Source organism: Arvicanthis niloticus, chromosome 2 (genome assembly GCF_011762505.2).
Source record: "Arvicanthis niloticus isolate mArvNil1 chromosome 2, mArvNil1.pat.X, whole genome shotgun sequence".
NCBI classification, from domain to species: domain Eukaryota; kingdom Metazoa; phylum Chordata; class Mammalia; order Rodentia; family Muridae; genus Arvicanthis; species Arvicanthis niloticus.
Window position 1 is genome coordinate 126470968 of NC_047659.1, and position 21923 is coordinate 126492890.

The 21923-nt window shown below is 43.1% G+C and overlaps 1 protein-coding gene across 4 annotated transcripts in view; it reads right to left on the bottom strand.

Moving 5' to 3' along the window:
• Nucleotides 1–38: 38 nt before the first annotated feature.
• The window catches only part of Samhd1 (SAM and HD domain containing deoxynucleoside triphosphate triphosphohydrolase 1), a 35637-nt gene continuing 13752 nt past the window's right edge, over nt 39–21923 (bottom strand). The window contains exons 6-17 of one of the 4 annotated variants that reach the window (XM_034496168.2): nt 21484–21554; nt 17578–17733; nt 15594–15694; nt 14078–14204; nt 12281–12372; nt 10955–11070; nt 9009–9145; nt 8060–8152; nt 6362–6466; nt 4349–4486; nt 3927–4078; nt 39–2190 (exon numbers count right to left, since the gene is read on the bottom strand). In XM_034496168.2, the coding sequence (XP_034352059.1) occupies nt 3965–4078; nt 4349–4486; nt 6362–6466; nt 8060–8152; nt 9009–9145; nt 10955–11070; nt 12281–12372; nt 14078–14204; nt 15594–15694; nt 17578–17733; nt 21484–21554 (1250 nt within the window). In that variant the 3' untranslated portion in view covers nt 39–2190; nt 3927–3964. Of the gene's footprint in view, nt 2191–3926; nt 4079–4348; nt 4487–6361; nt 6467–7939; nt 8153–9008; nt 9146–10954; nt 11071–12280; nt 12373–14077; nt 14205–15593; nt 15695–17577; nt 17734–21483; nt 21555–21923 lie in introns of those variants that run through there. The other 3 variants (XM_076930136.1, XM_034496167.2, XR_013108946.1) reach the window with 3 other exon arrangements.

Here is a 21923-nt window from a genome sequence, read left to right on the forward strand (position 1 = left end):
TATTTACAGCAAGCTGACAGTATTCAGAAACTCGAGACTAAGCTGTTAAAATCTCCATTTTTAATGCAATCTTGTAAATGACACAGGTACTCACAAGAAAAACAGCTTCAGAGGCATAAAATGGGTCAGATTTGTTTCCCACATACCATAGTACAAAATTCCAGAATAAACCATAATGATTAAAAAAATATAGACTGGCAAAAATATAACAATATTCGCAGAAAACTATGCACTTCTTAACCTTGAGTCTGGGCACACGAAGGGGAGAGGGAACCTCTGGCTGTCTCCCAGAGTTACAGAGGCACCGTGGCTAGTGGGGGAGAGCGAGCACCTCTTGTGCATTTAGGACCCCCATAGGGGCAAACACACCAAATACTCTTCACCCATGAGTGGACGAGACAGAACGTGGCTGCCCAGAGGATCAGCAGCACAGGGCTGCTCCCCCAGGAGAGCATCATCACTAGGACCTTACCTGCAGTTCCCGCCTCTGTCCCCACCGCCCACATCTCTTGCATTTCTGATGACCACTGTTGGCTCCAACTGGACTCAGTTCCCGGTAAAGCTGTGCAAAGTGAGATGAGGGGGGCAGTAGGGCGAATGGCTCGGCACTGTAGAAACAGCAAGCTACACAGGGGACCCGAGACTCATTGAGTAGTTGCTAAGCTCAAAAAGGCAGTCCAGAATGTTCCAAAACCCGTAAGCACACTGAAGCAATGGCGGTGCCAGGAGACAGCAGCCAGAGGATGGAGTTTGTGGTCTCTGAGCAGCTGACCAGTTCAGCTCAGAAGAGGTGGACGAAGGCCTGTCCCCAGGCTGGCAGTGGTGAGTCCCTTGGAGCTGGAGTGGTTGCAGTGCAAAACAGCTGATCTTGTCTGTAGTCACGACACTCAGGAGCAGCCTGGTGTGAGGTGCCCTCTGAACCTAGCCCCTCTCAACCCAGAGGACGGAGAGTTGTGCCAGGAAGACAGAGACGGAGCTGAGGTCATCGGGAGAGTTCTTGCCTGGCACACCTCAGCTCCTCCAAGGAAAGAGCTGCTCCCGGTGCTCTCCAAGCCTGGCACTTAACAGGGACGGAAGAGTGGGGTGTTGGAGAGGAGCAGGGGGATGGGCACCTCTTCAGGGGGCTAGGATTTTGTTTATTTTTTAACCACATGGTGCATCACAATTTCAATTTTGAATTCTAGTTTGTACTCCTGTCTCAATTTTTGAATTAAAAACAAAAGACAATCATTTGTCCCAAGAGTTCAGAATAGATGGGAGAGTTATCCTGAGAAAATAGGTTGCTAAAGGAGAAAGGTTTCAATTAACGCTAAAAATACACAAACTAATGCTTTTTAAAGTCGTAGTCACTGCTCTATGGCTCTCAAGAGACACCACGACCAAGGCAACTCTTATAAAAGAAAGCAGTTAACTGGGGGTGTGCTTACAGCTTCAGAGGCTTAGTCTGCCGTCATGGTTGGAGCATGGTGCTGTGCAGTAGCTGAAAGCTATCTCCTGATCCACAGGCAGAGAGAGGGGGTGGGGAGGGAGAGACAGAGACAGAGAGAGACAGAGAGGGAGAGAGAGGCAGAAAGAGGGAGAGGAAGAGAGAGAGAGGGAAGGAGAGAGAGAGAGGGAGAGACAGAGAGAGAGGAGAAAGAGACAGAAAGAAAGAGAGAGAGAGGGAGAGGGAGACAGAGAGAGACAGAGACAGAAACTGGACCTGGCATAGGCTTTTGAAACCTCAGCACACACCTTTGGTGACACACTTCCTCCAACAAGGCCACATGTCCTGATCCTTATAATCCTTCCAAACAGTTCCACTCCCTGGTGACTAAGCATTGAATTATATGAGCTTATGGGGGCTATTTTTATTCAAATCACCACAGGACGGATAGGAAAACTTTGTTAATATTACCATTTTTCATTTTGAATAAAAACGACCTCCCCCCACCACCCAGCATGAGCATACATTCAAGATAGTAAATAAAAATCACTAGTGGGCTCTATTTCCTAACTTAATTGTGAAGAGGGAAAGAGGTGTTTGCAAAGAACTAACTACAGACATTCTTTAAAATTTTAAAGTAAGATTTTAAGTGTAGACACTTAAAATTTTAGACACATTTTTACTCTGGATACTTCTTGGACGGAAGATGAAGTCTTTTTATTCCATTTCAGAGGCGTGATGAGTGGGGCTATGATGTCACCATCCTATTAGAGAGAGAGAGAGAGAGAAAGAAACAGAGAGTCAGGGCACAGAGCAAAGCCGGTCTCTATCACTGTATCTGGGCTGTGTCTCAGGCACACACACCTTTGTCCTGCACATAGATTGTTTCTGAATACACTACTCTTGAGAAATTCAAAGCTGTACACATTCTGTGACTGGATAAAACTAGAAAACACCAGAGTCCTAAGCAGATGGAGGTCTTCCTGGGAAAATGGTTGAGGCACAACACACGGGTGGCCCAGAACTGCCCGAGTGCACTCACCTGCACGGGGCTCATGGGGAAACAAGCTACACTGGAGGCTTGCTTCTCTCTTCCCTAGTCCTGTCTAAAATAAATGGCCCAGGTCTGCAAACAGGGGAAACAGAGGGGGAAAGGGAGGACAGGGACAAATGACACAAGGAACACTGGCACCGTGACTTCCTGACTTTGAATCTTTCTCTTTAAATAAACCTCTCCACTTTGGCCCCATCGACACAGACTCCAGCCAAATGCACCCTTCCACCCAAGGGGAAGGCTGCCTCAAACACACATAATGACTTGAGTCATTGAGCAGCAAGACCCCTGACCGTGCCTGCCTCCTGGGACAGGCTGGACTGCCCTTGCCCATTGTCTCAGGTACTCAGCACCCATTACTGCTCTGCTCAACCACAGCACCCTTGTGTTGAGTGGCTTTTCAGGTGACAGTCTGGAGATGAAGAGGACAGTACAGCCTGAGTACTTCCCTCCTATCCTGTGGCATTGGGTTTGGGGGGCGTTACCATCCGTCAGCCTGTCCTAGAAGGCAGTAAGATCACCCAGGAGCTGTCTCACTGTTCCATTTGTTTGTTCAGTTACTTTGGTAATATCCCAGTGTTGTGTCTTCTGCTGAGCGCACTGGATCAGAGCGGACTGGACAGTTCCTGTGAGCTGCTGTTCATCTCAAAGGCAGCAGCACGGTATAAAATGGCCACTTACATCACACCTTCAGATTGCCGCTCCAGCAAGTGTTAAGAACGCAAACAAAGATGGCACTTGATCCAGTTCAATGGCTTCAGGCTGCCCCTTGCACACTGGATGGCAGGGAATATCCACCACTCGCTGCCGCTCCTGAAAGGGCTCACGTTCTCTGTTAGCTTTCTCCCCATGTTGCTTCTGTCTCGATGCCTCCCTGCTGGCCCCTGCTGCCAGCCTTGTAAACAGCGGCTGATATCTCTTCTTTGGGGCTTGGCTTGTAGGCTTTTCCTGACATAGGCTTTTCTCGTCTAACCAAGTCTGACTACATCTCCTTTTGCACCCCAGAGCACTTACCGTTCTACACAATTGCTTTTTACTTGTGTGTCTGTGGTGTACACCGAGAGTGAGATGCAGGCACTAAGGAACTATGTCTATCCTAGGTACTGGCTTCACCATGGTTCCTAACACCGGGCTTGACAAGGAAAATACCAAGGTCTAAGGCACTTACCGCATACACCTGTGTTTCTATTTCTGTTTTCCTTAAGAAAAAAAAGTGTATGTTATGTGTGTGTCTAAGGTGTGTATGTGTGTGGTATGTGTGTTATGTATGATATATATTTATATATACGTGCTGTGTGTGTGACGTATATGTGTGTAGTGTATATGTGTGTGTGCAGGTAATCTTGACTGTGCAGACACATGGGGAAGCCAGTGCCTTCCTCAATCACTCCTCCACCTCTTTACAATCTCCCCCTACATTTCTTATTTTATGCATGTGGTACCCACGGAGGCCAGAAGAGGGCATCGATCCTCTGGAACTGGAGTTACAGCTGGCTGTGAGCCGCATGTGGCTGTTGGCTGCTGGGAATTGAACCAGGGTCCTCTGGAAGAGCAGCCAGTGCTCTTACCCGCTGAGCCATCTCTCCAGCCCCATATTGCTACAATTTAAATGAGAACTTCTCAGTGGATAAGAAGGATCATGTTTGGACTTTCCTTAAAGACTTAAAAGTACACCAGGCGCCTCTGCTACTGCATACCCACACTCCCACACCTGGGAGGTGAAGCAGGAGATCAGGAACTCAAGGCCAACCTGAGCTACACAGCAAATCTGAGACCAACCTGAGCTACATGGGACTGTCTCACCCCAACTCCAGACTTTTTGTTTTGTTTTGTTTTTTAACGCACAATGATGAGTGAGCGCCCCTCACCTGCGGCTTGGTGAAGTCCCTGATCGCACACCACTGGATGAAGTGCTGCCCGGCTGCGTCCAGACTCTTCTTGTCTTTCCTCTTACAGTACACTCGGATAAGCTGCTCTGCAAACTTCTCTGGCAGGAGTTGTGACACCTTTCGTACAGAAAGAAAAGATTTTATTGTAGCTTTGAGTTCGCTTTGCCAGGAACTAAAGAACTCCCCTCCCAGGTTCTGAGGAGCCATCTTTAATGTTGAGCTAAAAGCACTGCACTGCTTTCCTGTTTTATTCCAATTATGATCCAAGGAGAAAATACTTATTTACTGAAAAATGCCCCAGAATTCTATGTTAATTATGTAAAAGACTGAAAGATTTACAGTACATAAATTATATACATACCACAGACTCTCATATAAATATATAGCTAAGCACATACAACGTGTGTAACCTCAGCCATGATCCACCAGACTTTGTGACTGAAGCTTCAGAACAAGCGCTGCACTTTAAATGATGGTCAGCAAACAGGAGGCACTGGAAACTGGCTGTTACTGTACCTCCTCTTCAGAGATAAAGTCTCATGATTATAGCCTAGGCTTACCTTGAACTCAGGATCCCATGTCCTAGGTATATCTAGCAAAATATACCTTATTCAAATTAAAAAATATTATTATTTTTTGTGGACTGAACCCGAGGCCTCAGTGTGCGCTCGGTGAGTCTTTCCCATGGCTGAGTTCCGTTCTGCTCTTTCCCTCCCCTTCCTATTTTGAGAGGTCTTATTATATTGCCCCAGGCTGGCCCTGAACTCATTTCATAGAACTGGCAGACTTTGAACCAGTGACCCTGCGGCTTTAGTCTTCTGGTATTAAGGCCTGTACCACTATATCCAGATATACATGTACCCATGTATGTTTATTTCTTTATATATAGATTTTCTGGCTGGCCTGGAACTCAAAGATCCATATGACTCTGCCTCCCAAGTGCTAGGATTAAAGGTGTGTGCCACCACTGCCTAGTTAGATTTTCTTTTTTTGAGGAAGGGTTTTACTACTGTAGCCCTGGGTGGCCTGGAACTCACCCTATAGACCAGGCTGCCTCAGACTCACAGAGATCCACCTGCCTCTGCCTCTGCCTCTGCCTCTGCCTCGAGTGCTGGGATTAAAGGTGTGTGCTACCATGGCCAACTAGACACAGATATTTAAAATTGTTGTTTTGTTTTCTTTTGAGAGAGAGTCTAATGTACCCCAGGCTGGCCTTTAACTCCTGATCCTTGGTTTCCCAACTGTGTGGATGACAAGTGTGTATTAGCACACTTGGCTTATGCTTTACTTAAAAAAATCATTAGTTTTATTTTATATGTGTGTGTTTTACCTGTATGTATATATGTATGTACATATGTATGCACACCACATACATGCTAGAAATCAAACCACTGTCTTCTTCCAGAGCTATAAGTATTCATAATCACTGAGCCATTTCTCTAGCCAGGCCTTTTTTTTTAAGTGAAAATAGATTTTTCTGTCATAAAATGCATGCTAACCAGTTTCCCCTCCCTCCACTCCTCTCAGCCCCCACTGCCTTCCCTGTCCCCCTCTCCATCTCCTATCAGAAAAGAGCAGGCCTCCAAGAGACAACAATCAAACATGACAAAACAAAGCACAGTAAAACAAGGCAAAAGCCCTCACGTTGAAGCTGGACAAGGCAACGCAACAGGAGGGAAAGAGTCCCAAGAGCAGGCAAGAGTCAGAGACACACCGTCCCCACAGTTAGGAGCCCCAGAGAAACACCAAGCCAACAGCCACAACATGTGTGCAGAGGACCTGGTGCAGATCCCTGCAGGCCTGTGCTGGCCGCCTCAGTCTCTGTGAGCCCGTGTGAGCCCTACTTAGCTGATTCAGTGCACTGTGCCCTCTCTGCTTATTTTCAACAGTGCATACTGACTTTACAACCTGATTAGCAAGTAGACTATAAACTGACTTTAAGGCTTGCCAAACATATACTCCTAGAGCAGACTTCTCTTACGTGGCTGTTACCTGATCTTTGGTGATCGTGACCGCTTGCCTGCTGTTGCTCTTACAATAGAAGTGAACTTTATCGATTGGATTCTTGTCTTCCATCCCATAATCCATATTGATAACCTTAATTAAAACAATAAACAAGTAAGCAATCACATAATGACACTGTGAGAAATGAACTGAGCCCTCTGGAAGCTCAGAAGTAGGGATATTGGAAGTCGTCACACACGGGATAGAAATAACTCGGGGACATGATCACCTTCAGGAATTTGGTTTAGGAACTTGCCCTGAATAGGGTACAAAGGCTTTGTCTACTATGTGATAGACACTGACAGATAGTAGACAACTTCTGTGTATGCATGGGCATGTACATGAGGAGGCCATGGGTCAACTTTGGCTGGCATTCTTCAGGTGCCATGCACTCCATTTTTCTGAGGCAGGCTCTCTCACTGGCTTGGAGCTCATCAAGTCACCTAAGGCTGGAGGCCCAACGAGCCCCAGGGGTCCTCTTGTCTTTGCATCCCTAGTTCTGACCTGAAAAGTGTGTATTGCATTGTGTGTGTTGTCTGTGAGTTCGTATATGTATGTGTGTGTCTGTGTGATTCTGTGTGCATGTCTATATGTGTGTGTATGTATCTGTGTGTTTCTTTTTTTTTAAAAAAAAAGTGAATTTTGCAGATAGAACTCAGGTCCTCACGCTAAGATGGCTCATGGAAACATGTGACATGCCTGCCTAGGACAGTAACATTGTAAGTGAGCAAGAATAAACCAGGTAGGAAGGAAAGGATTTCCAGGCAATAAAAGGTGCCCTAATGTCAGGGGCAGCCCTGCTTATACACTAAAGGCCTAAAAATCAGCCATAGGCCTAAAATCAGCCATAGGCCTGACATACATGCCTGCCAACACAAAGTCTCGGGTCTCTGTGGAAAAACACTGAAACAGATGGCTAGAAGCTATTGTAAACAAGCAGCTTTGGCGGAAAGCTGCCAAGCCTGAGTAGTCATAGGCCTTGTAGATAGGTAAGCTTGGTGGATAGAACCAACTTAGACAGGACGACCCTAAAGCATAGAGCTGAAACTGCCTAATGGCTTTGTCATACTGAAATCACTGACAGTCTTGGAGAAAATTCTGCTTTCAAACTCTGTGTGTGTGTGTGTGTGTGTGTGTGTGTGTGTGTGTGTGTGTGTGTGTTTGTGTGTGTGTGTTATACATACGAGAGCATGCGTTAGGGATTGACCTCAGGGCCTAGACCCAGCCCCAGATTCTGGATCATTTTAAATTTCAAGTTTCAGATTTTAGATAAGGGGTACTTAACTTAGACCAGGAGAAAAACCTAAGAATTTAGAAGGTTTTTCCTTAAGTTTGCTCCTGAAGGAGAGAAAAGGCAGCAAGATGCATATAGTGTGATATTCTTTTTTTTCAGATGAAAGACTGTCTAATGTCTAAGGGGAGAGTCTGTAGGAGGAGGAACAGAATTGGCGGTGTAGGGCTTACAAAAGACATGAAGAATGGGCTCACGGCTGCAATGCCAAGCAAGGTGGGCACTCGCCATATATAGTAACTAGGCTGGCCTTGAACTCACAGAGATCAGCCTACCTCTGTCTCCCAGGTGCTGGAATTAAAGGCATTCACCACTCTGCCCACTCCCCTCCCCAAAGGGAAGGCATTTTTTGAAACACAAATCTTCACTTAGTCCATTCTGGGCCCGCTACTAACATCAACTATGAAATCTTCGGCCTTCAGTTCAACGTCCAGGGCCATGTCAGGCTTGGCGTCAGCAACTTCTTGGGGAAGCTTTTCATACTCTTCCTGGAAGAGATAAGACTCCTCAGTCAGGATCCGGCTTGTCATTAGGTACTTGTACCACAGTTACGTTACTTCTGTTCTTCAGCGCGGATAACAGAGATGCCCCAACAAGACAGCTCAATACATGCTAGCTTCAAAACAAACAGGACACTCTTCATTAAAAAATAAGCAAAGAAAACCAACCATCACATTTTGGAAAGAATGTGGCATTTATCTATTTATAGCTACCTCCTGCTGTTTTGCAGCAGTTGCAAGCAGCCCCTGTGACCTTACCCCAGCATCTCACCAGTAATCTGCTTCTAATCGCAAGCTTGTCTTTCCCAGTCCTTCTTTCTGTATTTCTGGCCACATACAATACAAATGACATGCAAAAATCTAAGGAACTGACTGTCACGGCGCTGCTAAGGTTCCTGAGCAATGGCAGACTTTTAGTAGTTAAGTTTTTGACTCCATGGGGCCAAGTGCCCCTAACCAGCATTGTTCAAGGGTCAACAATAGACAAAAACGTCTTCTCAGAGCTGTAGTGAAGTTTGCACAGGTCTTATCTTAAGGGATTTCCACCTTAGATGTTCATTTTCCAGTGGTCGGATCTATTTAAAATTTGAGGCCCTAATTGAATTTGAGAGTGCACATTGATAGTTGCCTAGACCTGCCTCTAGGTCCTACCTGCCTCCTTTCATGAGCAATTTATTTATTATTGCTCAGTTTCTCATCTGGTAAACGTGCCTGAGACTATGGAGAAGATTAAATGAGAATAAGCAGGAGGCGTGGTTACTGTGATAGATTAATGTCTTGTTCTTGAGGACAGAGGCTCGACCGACCTGTGACTAACTGCAGGGTTGCTGGTGACTCAACTTACCTTTGTAATCTTCTTACCCTTCGGCTGGGTCTCACCCAAATACTTGTATAGATTGCGGCATTCAATGTTTCTTAAAATACTTTGGGCCTCAGACAACTGTGGATCCGAAGAGTACAAAATCTCCAGGAAAATGTTATCTGTCAATGTGATGAGATTTCATTCATGTTAAAAGGATGGTAGGATTTAAAGATACTCTGTTGGGGTCCTGAAAAGGTTTCCACAAGGCAGGAGTGTTGTGATTGCTACCTTAAGAAGACAGCAGTGTGCCGGGCGGTGGTGGCGCACGCCTTTAATCCCAGCACTTGGGAGGCAGAGGCAGGAGAATTTCTGAGTTCGAGGCCAGCCTGGTCTACAGAGTGAGCTCCAGGACAGCCAGGGCTACACAGAGAAACCCTGTCTCGAAAAACCAAAAAAAAAAAAAAAAAAAAAAAAGAAGACAGCAGTGAACAGGGAAGGCCAGAGGGTGGGAGGAGCTGAGTGAGAGTGAGCACAATGGAACCCACAGCTGGAGCTGGAGCAGGCAGTGCACATAGCCTAACTTAGGACTGCAGGGCGTTTATCTCTGTAAATGAGACAAGGTCTTGCTACTTAGTCCCAGATGGCCTTCAACACTTACAAACAAAATTATGTCTATGATCTACTTAAAATAGCCAGTGTTTGCAGAAGGAGATACATGGGAAAAACTTCTGTGCTGGTAACAGTTGAAACTAAGTGACCAGTACGTGCAAGTTTGTAACTGACTCAATCAAAGGCTCTTTTTTTTTTTTTTTTTTTTTTTTTTTTTTTTTTTTTTTGGTTTTTCGAGACAGGGTTTCTCTGTGTAGCCCTGGCTATCCTGGAGCTCACTCTGTAGACCAGGCTGGCCTCGAACTCAGAAATCCACCTGCCTCTGCCTCCCAAGTGTCAAAGGCTCTTTTTTAAGTTTTAAAATATTTTATTCTATGATCATAATAGAAGGGGGAAATTCTTTCAATTTTCTTTAAAATTTTTCTAATTAAAATAGCCTTCAGCCAAATTCATTATCACCATTTTTCCACACAAGCGCTTTATGTGTATACAATTTTCTTGCTTTGTGTTTCTTTTTTGAGACAAGGTCTCATTCTTAGGGAGGCTTGGGCTCACTATGTAGCTTAGGTTGGTCTCCAACTTGTGGCAGTCCCCCGGAGTAGTGGGTTTATAGGTGTAAACCACTGCATTTGGCTGGGCGTACACATTTTTTTTTTTTAATGAAACATTTGAACACTGCAGTATGTATCTCTCAAGAATAGGAACACTTTTTTAAAACACAAATAAATGGACCAAGAAATTTAACAGTGATATTTTTAAAAACTGTTACTTGTCTTAATAATGTAACTTAAGTTTTTCACTACTAGAAACAGTGAAATCAAGCAAATATATAGATTAAATTAATGGTCACACACTTTTTTTAGATTTTTAAAATCTAGAACTATGACTCGAATATTCCAGGATGTTGACTTTTAGAACAGATCAGGGACACATTTTGCATGCACTGCTGCCACGATGCACTGTTGAGTCTGATCAGATAATTAAGGTTATAATCCTCAGGTTTCTCCACTATTAACGTTTTGGGGGAGTCTGGTGCTGTGGACTGGACCCAGGGCCTCACCTGGCATTCATATCCGCCATTAGCCCTTAACTAACAACCTGCTGGGTTTGAGGCTGTCTGACAAGACACCCTAGCAACCGTTTAGCCTTTGACTTGGCACTCAGCGCTGACAAGGTGTTTTGTTTTTTAATTTAATTATAAATTTTTAGTATCAATATAGTTGTATTAAATAACAATAAATATTGTATATGTGCCAAGTATACAAGAGGTATTGTAACACCTACTTAAAGAATTACTATTTTGTAATTTCATATATACATGTATTTCTTCCCTATCGTCTTCTCCACCCACAAGGGCAGCTGGCATCGTGAGCTCTTACCCGTCAGCTTAGTGAAGGCTTCCATATCATCGATGGCTGTGGAAATTCGGAACTTCTTCCCAGCAGTCCCTGTAATCTCCACGTAGGGGTCTGCTTTGAGGAAGGCTTCTGTAATCCTAAAATGGTTGTAAAAACACAGAAGAAAATTTTGAAGATTTGCTTTGTATCTTGCACAAAAGGATTCTTCTAGTTTAAGAAAACAAATAAGGTACAGTCAATGTTTGAAGGACAACTGTTTATGATTGTGAGCTGCATGCCTACTGTGTTCCAGGTACTATGGCAACAGTTTAGAGGCCTTGAGTTGCATGCCTACTGTGTTCCAGGTACTATGGCAGCAGTTTAGAGGCCTTGAGTTGCATGCCTACTGCGTTCCAGGTATTATGGCAGCAGTTTAGAGGTCCTGAGTTGCATGCCTACTGTGTTCCAGGTATTATGGCAGCAGTTTAGAGGTCCTGAGTTGCATGCCTACTGTGTTCCAGGTAGGACAGCAAAGCTTCAGGAGCCTTTATCTCATTTGCTTTTTCCAATAATAAGTATACTGAGCCCCAACTTTATAGGTGCAAAAATAACGTGATTTTCCTTTTAAAAAGTTCAGAGGCCGGGCAGTGGTGGTGCACGCCTTTAATCCCAGCACTTGGGAGGCAGAGGCAGGTGGATTTCTGAGTTCGAGGCCAGCCTGGTCTACAGAGTGAGTTCCAGGACAGCCAGGACTACACAGAGAAATCCTGTCTCGAAAAAAACCAAAATAAATAAATAAATAAATAAATAAATAATAAAAAAATAAATAAAATAAAAATAAAAAAGTTCGGAGGAAGTGTATTAAGCTTTGAACCACAGGCTCTCTCTGACTCTGAACTGAAAACAAAAATTACTTAAGCTTTTTTCTCCTCCTGAGACAAGGTCTCAGACTAGCTTCAAAGTTGCTATATACCTGAAATAATCTCTCTGTCTCTCTCTGACTCTCTCTCTCTCTCTCTGACTCTGTCTCTGACTCTCTCTCTGTCTCTGTCTCTCTCTCAGTGCTGGCATCCCAGACATGTGCTACCACATTCAGCTTTACACTTTTTCCCCCTTTTTTGACAGGGTTTTTCTACATAGCCCTGGCTATCCTACAACTCACTTTGTAGACCAGGCTGGCCTTGAACTCACACAGATCTGCCTACTTCTGCCTCCAGATGCTGGAATCAAAGGCACGTACCACCATGCCTGGCTTATGCTGGGCTTCTTTTAAGTGAACCTTTTTATATTATACAGCTTGCACTGGGAATCCTAATGTGGCAAAGCCTCACGTAAACATTCACAGTGAGGCGACACTGAGATTCTTACATGATATCGATGAGGTTGCCGATTTTGTGTTGATAAGCTCTGCGGTGTAAGCAGTTGCGTGTATGGAACATGTCATACAGATTGCCAACCTCCTGCAAGGAAACAGAAATGGGATCGCAGGGTCAGATTGTGTCTACCTTTGTTTGGGACAGGATCTCACAGACATCCTAGAACTCACAGACATCCACCTGCCTCTGCCTTCTGAGTGCTGGGATTAAAGGGCCAGCAAACAGAAAGACTTTCCTATAGCATAATTCTGTACCGCTTCTTAAGTTACGTGAGTATCATCCAGTAAGGACCTGACAGGGTTGAAATTCCAGGTCTGTTAATTATTTAACTCAATCCTTCTACATACCTCACTGTGTTCACTTGTTAAATAGTGAAGTGTGGTTTGTCCTACCAAAACTCACATGCAGGTCCAGTCCCTAGTAGCAGTGAGAGAGTGGTAGGGCCTTTCAGAGGTGATTAGGTTATCACAGCTCCGATCTCATGAGATGACTAAGTTTGTGGGAGTAGGCTGTTATAAAGCCAGCCTAGAAATGGCCCGTCCTCTCCTTAGCACCATTCTTGTGTGCACTTCTGGCTTTCATCATGCATGGGACAGCATGTGATCTATACCAGAAGTAGAGCAGATGCCACTACCATGCTCTTAAACTTCCTCTAGAACTATGCAGTAGATAGACCCCTTTTCTTTATACATTACACAGGCTCAGACATTTTGTTATAGCAACAGAACCCAGACTGAAGCAAACGAAATAACAATACTAACTCATAGGGTAATAAGGACTGAGTTGACCTTTCAAGAGCACTTGAATTCTACCCAGCATAAGACTCAATAAATGTTGGATTTAATTTTCTTATTATTGTTATTGTTTAACAATGTAATAGAGGGGGGCTGGGGAGACGGCTCAGCAGTTAAGAGCACTGACTGCTGTTCTAGAGGTCCTGAGTTTAATTCCCAGCAACCACATGGTGGCTCACAACCATCTGTAATGGGATTCAATGCCCTCTTCCGGTGTGTCTGAAGACAGTGACAGTGAAGACAGTGACTCACATACATAAATAAGTAAATTTAAAAAATGACAGACCTTTTAAAACAAACAATCAAAATGTAATAAAAGAAAAAACCCTTACAACACTTAAATGCTAAGCACTAAGAAGGGTGTGAAGGGCTACAGAGATGGCTTAGCAGTTAGAATCTGTGCTACCCATCCATGTTAGGCAAGGCAGGCTGCCTGTACCTCCAGCTCCAGGGCACGGGATGCCTTCTTCAGGCCTCTAGGCGAACCTGTACTCATATGCACATCTATGCACACAAACACACGTACACATAATTACAAATGATGATAAATCTTTTTTTGTTTTAAAGAGGTTGTGGGGCCAGAGAGATGTCAGTAGTGAAGCGTCCTCGCTGCACAACCATCAGGACCTGGTTCTGACCCAGCATCTATGTAATAAGCTGGGTGTGGTCTCCTGTGGACCTGCAGTCCCAGTGACGAGGAAGATGGACGCAGAAGAGGACAGTACATGATGTAAAGGGTAAGGCAGACAGTGCTGCAGGAGGGCAGCTTCCACATGCATTCACACTCACAGATGTGCAGAGCAAGCACACACACACAGACCACACACATGACACCGTCTAAAAAGTCACACACAAGAAACAGAGAAGGGGAAAAGAGAGGGGGAAGGAAATGAAAGAAAACAAAGATGGCTTCTGGATTTTTCCAGATTGCTGGATGATTATCTCCAGATTCCAGACCAAAAACTGCATTCTTGTTTTCTGGGGATGGAGCGTACCTTTTCTCTCGTACAAATGTGCTTCACCCATATCATCTCCTCATCGTCATACACTTCACAGACACGGGCAAACTTAACAAAGCGCTGGTAATCAAAATTATTTTGGATTCCAAGATGGTGACAGTCTCTAGAAAATTCCAAAGCAGAGATATGAAACATTAAGGAAGCTGCCTTGTATACAAATACTACACTCCTTTTCTTCTTCTTTTTTTCTCTTATTTTCTTTTTCTTTCTTTCTTTTTTTTAAATCCTGAAACAAGCTTTGGATCTACCAGCTTGCAGAAGGCTGGTTGGGGACTGAAGGACACAGGAGGTAAAACTGAGCCAAGTGAGTCAGCAGGAAATTTTTCCAGAAGAATGTGACAGCAGTGGCTGCAGAATAAAAGACTGCAGAGCCATCACCCAGGGACAGTGTGTGGATGCTGGATTATGAATTGTAAACTAATAGTAACAAAGCAGTTATGAAACAGCTAGGGAACTTTAAATCCTGACTGTATATTAAGTAATACCTTAGTCAGGAGTGACGGAACATACCTTTAATCCCAGCACTCTGGAGGCAGAGGCAGGAAGATCTCTGAGTTTGAGACTGGTCTGATTTACACAGTGAGATCTAGGACAGCAAGGACTACAAGGTGAAACCCTGTCTCAAAAAAAAAAAAACAAAAAACAAAAAAAAACAACCCTTAAACAATTGCAGAGTGCTTTAGGTTTAACAGAGACACTTTGTTTACAGATCCACACAGATACATCTTGCAACGAGATGCTATGCGGCCTGAGATTTACTTTAAGATAATGGAGGATCAGTCAGGCGGCAGAGGCAGGCAGATCTCTATGAGCATGAGGCCAGACTGGTCTGCAGAGTGAGGCCTTGTCTCAAAACCATAATAAAATAATAAGTGTAGAATAAACAAACGACCATAAAGATCGGCCATGTGAGCCACAGTGAGGTGGCGCAGGCCTTTAATCCTGGCACTTGGGAGGCAGAGGCAGGTGGATTTCTATGAGTCTAAGGACAACCTAGTCTACATACTGAGTTCAAGGCCAGCCAAGCCATATAGTGAGACCTGTATCAACAAAGAAACAGAAGATTGATCATGTACTGACGTTCATAGCAACTCAGGGCATGAGCCCCTGGAAAGTCTCCATGTTCTTATTTATTACTAAAATCTTTCAGTAAGTTTAAGAATAAAGTCTTGATTGTGAAGAAGAAAGTAGACAGAGAGGAAAAGGTTTTTTTTTTTCCTCAGTTCAAAATGAGACCGTCTTCTACCTTGATCCAGCTCAAGAGCTAACCCGACACCCAGAGGAATGAATGACTGTGGTGCAGGAAGAGTGCAGGAAGGAGCCCAGCGTCCTCAGGCTGAGGGGACAGCTGTTGTACTCCCACAGTGGCCATGAAGCTCGTGCTAGCGCCATGCCAGGACTGCAGAGCCCAACTTCGGGTTAAGCCGGGTAGGCCCTACTGCTACATTTATACAGAGTTTTTGCACCATTTCTGGGAATGTTCAGTGCATACCTGGCAAAATAATCCCATTTGTCCACATCGATGCCATTTCTTTTGTTAGCCACTATCTCGTAAAGGAAGCTCTTCTTGGCAGGGCGACCTTTATATAACCACTGAAAAACAAGAGAATCCCGAGGAGGATTAGGTAGACACAGATCTATTTATAAGCAACTGTATTGATCTGAGAATTATAAACAAGGCACTGAAGTTAGATGATCATTTTTCTTTCTCCTCACTTCTAATGAAGTAGGAAGGAAAAGAAACAGTGAAGTATAAAGTATAAAGTATATAAAGTATATAAAGTATAAAGTGTAAAGTATAAAGTGCTGTGCTGTGCTGTGCTAAACACAGCTGAAGATGCAGCTCTGAGGTAGAGGCATGCATCAGTGAGGGCCTGGGCCTGAATGGCAGGTACTGCATAGGTGTGTGTGTGTGTGTGTGTGTGTGTGTAGATAAGTAAAAATGAAACAAAACTTTTACAAGTATATCAATAAAATGTTAAGCCTTCCAGTGCCATTGAAAGGATACTACTAATAAATTTCCCCAAACCAACAATATTTTTATTTAATTACGAACTAGTAAAAAATGTTCCTTAAATGGTAAACCTTGGGGCTGGTGAGATGGCTCAGCGGTTAAGAGCACTGACTGCTCTTCCGGAGGTCATGAGTTCAAAACCCAGCAACCACATGGTGGCTCATAACCATCTGTAATAAGATCTGACGCCCTCTTATGGGGTGTCTGAAGACAGCGACAGTGCACTTACTACTACTACTACTAAAAATCTATAAAAAAAAAAAAAAGGTAAACCTTGAATTTATATATTAAAATAATGATGTCTTTCACTAGGTGTGGCAACACATATCTGGAACCTCAGCACTCAGGAGACTGAGGCAGGAGGATTATGACTTCAAAGTCAGCAGGGGCTACAGAGTAATACTCCCCCCAGTCCACACTCCACCAAGGGAAAACAATCCCTCTCTCTGTGTACATATATGTGTATTTATTTATGTATGTATATACTAATATATTTCTCTTAGTTCCCTCCTTTCCAATTTTGTTGTTGTCTCTGTACCCAGCCTTTTTTTTTTTTTTTTTTTTTTTTTTGGACAGAGTTTCATGTAACCCATTGAGTTCATTTTACAGGTAAGGAAGACTTTACCTTCACCTATCTTCCTCCTCTTCCACCTCTCTAGTGACAGACTGCAATAACCACGTGCCAGCACAGCTGTGCTAACAGTGGTTCAAAACAGACACAGTAGCTCTAAATACAAAACACTCAAAGCATTTTTAAAGCTCAATTTTTGTTTTAGAAATGAAATGGTTGTTCCTTAATCTAGCTTGTATATATTTGTGTGTGTGTGTACGTGTGTGTGTCTGTGTGTGTGTGTATGTGTGTGCACACACACAAGATGTACCAGAAGAGGTCAATATTGAGTGTCTTCTGCCTCTCACAGTGCTGGGGTTACAAGCCTGTGTCCAGCCATGCCTTTTTAAAAGTTAAATTGTTGTTGCTGTGCTATTTTTGTTTACTTGAGACAGGGTCCCCCATGAAGGGCTTGCCGTCCTGCAACTGTCTATGTAGACGAGGTTGGCCTTGCCCCTTGAGTGGTGGAACTAAAGGCGTCTGTTACCAAGTGTGGCTTCTGACATGGGTGCTAGGGATCTGAACTCAGATCCTCATGCTTGCAGAGCAAGCCCTCTTACTACCGAGCCATCTCTCTGGCCCAAGGTGTACACATTCACACTTTGATCCTCTTGCTTCTCATCCCAAGTACTGAGGCTACAGATACAAGTTGTCATTTGGGGGAAATACTGTATAATGAACTCAAGATTAGGGAAAATACATCACTCATTTATATCAGAAGGCAAATGCATGTAACTCATAATTTTGACAGTTAGCACTCCTATAACAGCCAAGTGTGTAGCTCTGAAAGAATGAAGACCAGATCAGATAGGAAGTACCAGTTGGCTCTAATTAACATGAATAAAAACTTACCGAAGACTTTTTAACTGGTGTTATAGGTGGTCCCATAATTTGTTCCTTGATAAAGGTAATATCTTCTTCAGGGACGAGACCATAGTTTTTCATGACAAGTTTGAGTTCATTAGAATTAACTAGATGCTCAAACATCTCAATCGAACCCTGTTCATGCTGGGAAAAGTCAATATAATATAGCTTATTACAGATTCTCAACCATCAGGGGCTCTGATTAAACAGATTGTTCTGGATTCTAGGTAATTCTCAGGTGAAGTCCCAGGAATGTTAACAATCCAGTTTCCAACAACATTGTTACAGCTTTTAAATTAGTCAATTTTTTTGTAGATATTTTATTTGTCTACAAAACATTTTTATTTGGTTAGTTGGTTTTTTGATACAGTGTCTCACTATATAGCTCTGGTTGGCCAGGAACTTGCTATATAGACCAGGCTGGACTTGAATTCACAGAGATTCACCTATCTCTGCCTTCTGAGTGCTGGAACTAAAAGTGTGCACCATCACGCCCAGTCACAAACAACTTTTATTTGTTTTTAAAATGTGCAATGGAAGGAGTTTCACTGAAGTGCTCTCACAGATACTTTGTCTTACTGATACTCTTCCCCTATTCTACAAAACCTTTATATATGAGTTTATTTCATAAATACAATGAATATACCTTATTAAATATAATAATTTACATTACCAAGAAGATTATTACCAGATCATATTGGTAGAATGACTATCACTCTAAAATTTAGGGTTTTTTTTTCCATCAACAGAAGAACATTTGAAGTGAAAAGTTGTTTGTTAGTGCTTCCACCTTGTGGTGGACAAGGGTATTACACTGTCAGTAAAATCAAGTGTCTCCCAGCTCTGGTGTCAAGATCTGAACTGAATTCTCCAATCTGTCACCTGGTTGCTCTGTCTCTGCTCACTCATCACAATCACTGCAAAGATCAAATGACCCCTAGAGACATCCTTCCTATTGTACATCTTACCAAAACTGCCTCAAAATGAAACAAACCTGGAATGATCCTATGACTATTTTGACTTGGCTCAATTATGAACAGATCTCTGTTCATAATTAACAGATGCCTTATCTTATCAACATATATTATCTTGATGATTTGTTGTCTGTTCTGAGTAAAGGACTCTTTACATAGTCCATACTGACCTAAACTCACTACACAATCTAGCTGGCCTGGAGTTTGCAATTGTCTCCTTGTAGCCTCTGGAATAATTACAGGAGAATGCTGGATCACACTGCATGAATTCACACACATAATCACTGTTCTAAGTGCAAAAGCCGACTGTAAAATAATAATAATAATTATGGAAGTGTGAAACAAGTGTGAGCTGGCGAAGCGGCTCAAAGGTTAAGAAAACCCGCTGTCCAAGCTGCGGGCCGGGGTTGGGCCTCAGCACCAGCGGCTGATTCACATCATCCATAAGTGCAGGCTCAGAGAATCCAACGCCCTGTTCTCACCTCTGTATCAGGCACACAAATGATGCACACAGGTATGTTATACAGGCAACATGCATACAAAATAAAAATAAATAATTTTTAAAAATCCTGTGAAATGGAATCTGAAAAATAATTTAAAAAAAAAAAAAAGCCTAAAACAGAATCTAGGAAGATTCATTATATATGGAAAGTTTTAAAGTGTTGATAATTTGGATCTATGAGAAAAGGCGTAACTACTATTCGATAAACATTATCGTTATTAAGCTGGGGCTATACCTCAGTGGCAGAGAGCCTTGCCTGGCATGCGTGAGGACCTTACTGCAGAGAAGACAGTTAAAAGACAGAAAAAAAGTATCCCTATAAATAAAGGAAAGATTGTATTTGTAATATTTGTATAGAATTAACTCCACATGAGGTAAAGTATGAAATGAAAAGAGCAAATATATTTTTTAGAGGTTGGGGATATAGCTTAGTGGTATAGCACTTACCTAGTGTGTAAAACGTGGGTATTCAATCCCTAGTACACACACAGCACATATACACAGAGACAAACACACACACAGCACACATACACAGAGACAAACACGCACATGGCACACATACAATAATGACAGAGCAGCTCCTAGATCCTATTAGATCAATCCTGCTGGAGAAAGAGACTATAAACTCTGGACAACTAACTCCCTAACTGTGCTGTACACCAGCCAAAAGCAAGCAGATGTTAAAAGGGAGTCAGAGTAGGAGACAGGGTGAGGTCATGGACTAACATGTGGGATCTTCACACACTGCTTGTGAGAGCGTAACTCGACTCTCGGGTAGTCAGTTAAGAGACATGAGAATGTCTTTCCACAGACCTGTTATACAGCATCACACACAGAAACCTTAGACGTGGTAGCCCAAATCCAAACCACAGGAAGGTCATCAAAAGGAACAAGAACCAACTGGGGCTCATATACTAGGATACAGTCTTAGCAGTAAAAGGCCATCAACATGCAGGAATCACAAAATCATTATACAGCGTGAAAGAGCATTCACTTCTGACTGTATTGTGCCAGAGACCAAACCAAGAGTCAACTGTTGGCAAGGGATCTCCCACTAAGCTGCGCGCTTAGCCCACCAGTCAACTTTTTAAAGGCGTAAAACATTAGAGAAAGTCTCTCTCTCTCTCTCTCTCTCTCTCTCTCTCTCTCTCTCTCTCTCTCTCGTGCACGCACGCACACACACACACACAGTGCAAACAACAGGAAATCATATTTGCAATAGATAAGACAATACAAGGGAAGCCCAGATCCCAAGTCTAAGAGGAGACAGACTAAGCTGTGTGTGCACTGCTGCGGGTCTGATCCCAGCATCACAGAAAACAAGACAAGCCATAAGGGAACTTTCAAAATAATGAAAATGGTCCACATCCCCACAGCATGTGTACCCTTGCCAAACTCAAGTCAGCTCTGTCCAGTTTCAGCCAGGAGTAATAGTACACGCCTTTAATCCTAGCTCTAGAGAAACAGAAGCAGGCAATCTCCCAGTTTCAAGGCCAGCTTGGTCTCCACAGTGAGACCTTGTCTCAAAACAAAAACAACCCAACAAAAATCTGCGTCATTTACTGAATGTAAATTATACTTCGGGGGAAAAAAAGGAGGGCGGAGAACAAAATGGTTTGAGAAGTGAGGAGCTTTCGGTTTATGTCCCTGCACTCAAAGTGCAGGAGAAACTGGGAAGTCAATTTCCTTTCTTAAAACTGCTTCAAAATGTACAGGTTCATCACCAGTAAATGGGTAATTATAAAGGGTTACTTAAAGCCTGAAGGGAGGGTGTAACATACTCTCAGCATTGGGGAGGCTGAGGCAGAACAGCAGTCAAAGTCATTCTGAGCTGTATAGGAAACAAACGCTCAGTTACTAAAACTGATGATACTTAAGCTCATGGCTATACCAAAATAAAAACCGAAGCTGAGCTTTAAAAACAAACTCTAGGGGCTGCAGAGATGGCAGGGGGTAAAAGCAGTGTCTGCTCTTCCAAAGGTCCTGAGTTCAATTCCCAGCAACCACATGGTGGCTCACAGCCATCCATGATGGGATCTGATGCTGGAGGGTTCTGGTTCCACAGGCAGAATGCTGTATACATAATAAATAAATGAATCTTATTTAAAAAAAATAACTGTATAGTAATGAGACAAAGTAGAAAGGACAAATTAGAGCAGCTGCTCTCTCGGGCTGGCCCACCACTCCACGGCCCTGTGAAGTCAGGCACATCTCTGTGCGTCTAAGGGCTCTGAACGGAAGCTAAGATCCTTTCTCCACAGGCTACTGTGAGGACTGAAACAGACACGTGAATGGAAGCACCCTGAATGCTGTTCCAGGGAAGGATGCTAGAACACAGAGAGGAAACAGAGAATTTAGTTGAATAACTAGATAAAATTCTGTTTCTTTCTATTGACTTTGGGACATAGGAATACATACCCTCCACTTTTTGTCTGGGCGAGCAAGTGGGATAAATCTTCCATCAAACATATGAGAAAATGGCCCATGACCTAAAAACAAAAGCAGCCTTCAAATAAAAAAGATATTTGTAAATTGGTAAAAACCGAATTCTTAAAAAAAAATTGTTTACTTTGAATATCAACAGCTACTGTCAATACTGTATAAATTAATAATAATAATTAAAAAAAAAAAAAAACAGGACAAATCTGCCCTTTCAATTTTTCAAAACAACAGACTAAGAGGCAAGGCCATATTGGAAAGTTAACAGTCCTTAGATCAGTCTTCAGTTTTGTATTAACTACAAGGAATGCTAAAAAAGAGGTTTTCATAAAAAAAAAAAAAATCAAGGTTTGTTTGCAGCTCAAACAAAATCAAATCAAATCAAGGGGTTGCAGCTCAGTGGGAGAGCCAATGCCTAG